The sequence below is a fragment of the Sinocyclocheilus rhinocerous genome, unplaced genomic scaffold (genome assembly GCF_001515625.1).
Source record: "Sinocyclocheilus rhinocerous isolate Xijiao unplaced genomic scaffold, SAMN03320098_v1.1 scaffold737, whole genome shotgun sequence".
Classification (NCBI taxonomy): Eukaryota; Metazoa; Chordata; class Actinopteri; order Cypriniformes; family Cyprinidae; genus Sinocyclocheilus; species Sinocyclocheilus rhinocerous.
In genome coordinates, this window is record NW_015632805.1 from 385,293 (window position 1) to 387,758 (window position 2,466).

At 38.5% G+C, this 2,466-nt stretch overlaps 1 protein-coding gene across 2 annotated transcripts; it reads left to right on the plus strand.

Moving 5' to 3' along the window:
• Positions 1-271: 271 nt before the first annotated feature.
• LOC107743080 (tripartite motif-containing protein 66-like) lies at positions 272-2,216 on the plus strand. 2 transcript variants are annotated; one of them, XM_016556193.1, is made up of 3 exons: positions 272-391; positions 1,770-1,929; positions 2,031-2,216. In XM_016556193.1, exons 2-3 carry the CDS (start codon positions 1,784-1,786, stop codon positions 2,194-2,196), a joined length of 312 nt encoding a protein of 103 aa, XP_016411679.1. In that variant the 5' UTR covers positions 272-391; positions 1,770-1,783; the 3' UTR covers positions 2,197-2,216. The 2 variants fall into 2 exon arrangements, with proteins under 2 accessions (XP_016411679.1, XP_016411680.1); XM_016556194.1 differs by lacking the exon at positions 272-391 and adding an exon at positions 412-700.
• Positions 2,217-2,466: the final 250 nt, after the last annotated feature.

Here is a 2,466-nt window from a genome sequence, read left to right on the forward strand (position 1 = left end):
ATATATATATATATATATATATATATACATACATTATACATACATATACATATAACAAAAAAACAAGTATAGAATAGAAAAAAATAGAGAAAGCTAGTGTTAGAGACCTTTAAAAAAAAAAAGAAAACAAATAGAATTAGAATAGAGAGTGCTAGAGTTAGAGGGTCAAATAAAGATAATAATAAATGAAGCTAGACATGGACTGTAGTGTACTGGCTGTAACGCGCCGTCGCTCCTCCAGTGCTGTAGGGGGCGCTGTGTGTCTCGCTATGTTCGCGCTCAGACCGGCGAGCGTGTGTTAGCGTTAGCGCCGCTAACGTGACAGAGGAAGTTTCCACAGGCTGTCGCTCGCTTCTCCGCGATTAAACTCAAAATCCCGTCGGCAGAGTTCGTGAGTAGCTTTTATTCTGCAGATCAACAGACGCCAGGGTTCCGAATATGAGCATTATGAGGGAGGTTTGCGGGGGCTCGCTGGTGTTGTCGTGTTTATTGACTGCTAGCTCTTAGCGGATAGCACACAGATAAAGATCACGGCTCTGTCCTAAAGCCTGCCGAGGCGCCTATCTAGACAGCGTCTTTCGGGGATAACTGCGCATTTGATTTATTAAATGCAGGTTCACGCGTTTAGGGTGCTGTAAATGCTGCTGTCTGTGTAGGCGACGAGGATTTGAGACACGGACAGACTGGCGAGCTGCTGTTTGTTGTGGATTGCTTTGTACCTCATTCGTCTAGTTCACTAGAAATACTGAAGGTCAAAATCTGCTTAGTCTAGTCTAGATGTTTATTAGATGAATGACTGACTTCATTGAATTCATCTGATTTTTTTAATGCTGGTTGTATTGTTTTGATCTGTCAGAACTGATTTATATATATATATATATGCAAAATGTATGGAAGCCCGTTTCTGCCATACAATAAAAATAGAAAAGGTCCTTGTGAGTTTTTAGGTGTTTTTTCTTTCTTTCTCGCAATTCTGACAGAAACTGACATGATATAACAGATAAAAACACAAGATAGCCAGGGGAAAAAAGTCAGAATTGTGAGATAAAAAGTCATAATTACCTTTTTTATTTTTTATTCTGTGGCAGAAACACAAAAAAGAATCGCGAGACAAAAACGAAATTGTCAGAAAAAATAATAATTCTGAGTCTATCTCACAATTCTGTGTTTGGTGACGCTTTACTTAAAGCCTTTATGCATAACGCATTATAAAAGTAGTTTTAATGCATTAATTATGGCTTGTAATGCACCTTATAATGCATTCTCAATCTCATGAATACCACAGTTAATACATTATAACACTTAGCAATTTATGGTTACACTTTGCATTTTAAATTCCATTATAATTATTAATGACAAGATGTTATGTATTACAACTCACATTATGAATAATTATAATGCTGCTGCATTATACTCTTTAATACCTCTTTAAAATGCATTATGCATAAAGGCTTTAAGTAAAGTCTTACCTATGTTTATATCTTGCACAAAAAAAAGCCAGAATTGAGAGACGTAAACACAAAATTGTGAGATAAAAATGTGCAATAATTTTTTTGGAAATGGGCTTCCATAATAGATGTTGACATCATATCATGTTATAGTCATAAGTAATATGTTAAAATGAAAAATAGTCTATTGATCAATCATTTTACATTTATTAATGTATCATTCACTTTGCTCCTCTTTGGATAAAAGCATCTATTAAATGCAGGAATGTAGTGTTGTGTACATGTTAAAGTGTGTTATGTGTGTGTCTTCTCTCGCTGCAGTGAGTCTCGTCAGCATGTTTAACCCTCACCAGCATCAGCAGCAGCAGCAGCAGTTTCATCAGCATCTGCGGCAGCTTCAGCAGCTGTTTCAGCAGCAGACGCCTCCTCCTCCTCCTCCTCCACCGCAGCCTCCGCCCGCCCGTCACATCACACACACACGGTATACATTCAACCTCAGACCCTCCGCTTTCTTCACACTCTCCACCAGTGCGCTCCAAATCTCTTAATCTTTATTATCTGCGCTGTGTTTGTGTTTTTCAGGCCCATGGCTTCTGCTTCTGCTCGCATGGTCAACCTGTGCTCAGCCACGCAGGCCATCATCGCTCCCAACCCCATGCTGCAGGGGGCGCTGCTCATGCAGCAGATGCAGGGTAAACTCATGCTTCCTAATATAGCACGCACTGTATGTGACCAAAAGCAGTCTTAAGTCGCTGGGGTATATTTGTAGCAATAGCCAACAATACATTGTATGGGTCAAAATTATACATTTCTCTTTTATGCCAAAAATCATTAGGATATTAAGTAAAGATCATGTTCCATGAAGATATTTTGAACACGTCACCATTTTTCTCAGTAAATATATTTCTAAAGGTGCTGTTGACTTGAAATGTTCACCAGATGACGGTAACAACACAACTAATCCATACATACAATACATACATAAATACTTTGTCCCTGTGTCATTCCATTTTATTAC

Coding starts and splice junctions, on each gene's coding strand:
- LOC107743080 (XM_016556193.1), top strand. CDS start 1,784: ATGTTTAACCCTCACCAGCATCAGCAGCAGCAGCAGCAGTTTCATCAG. Junction 1,930..2,030: donor CGTCACATCACACACACACG/GTATACATTCAA, acceptor TGTGTTTTTCAG/GCCCATGGCTTCTGCTTCTG.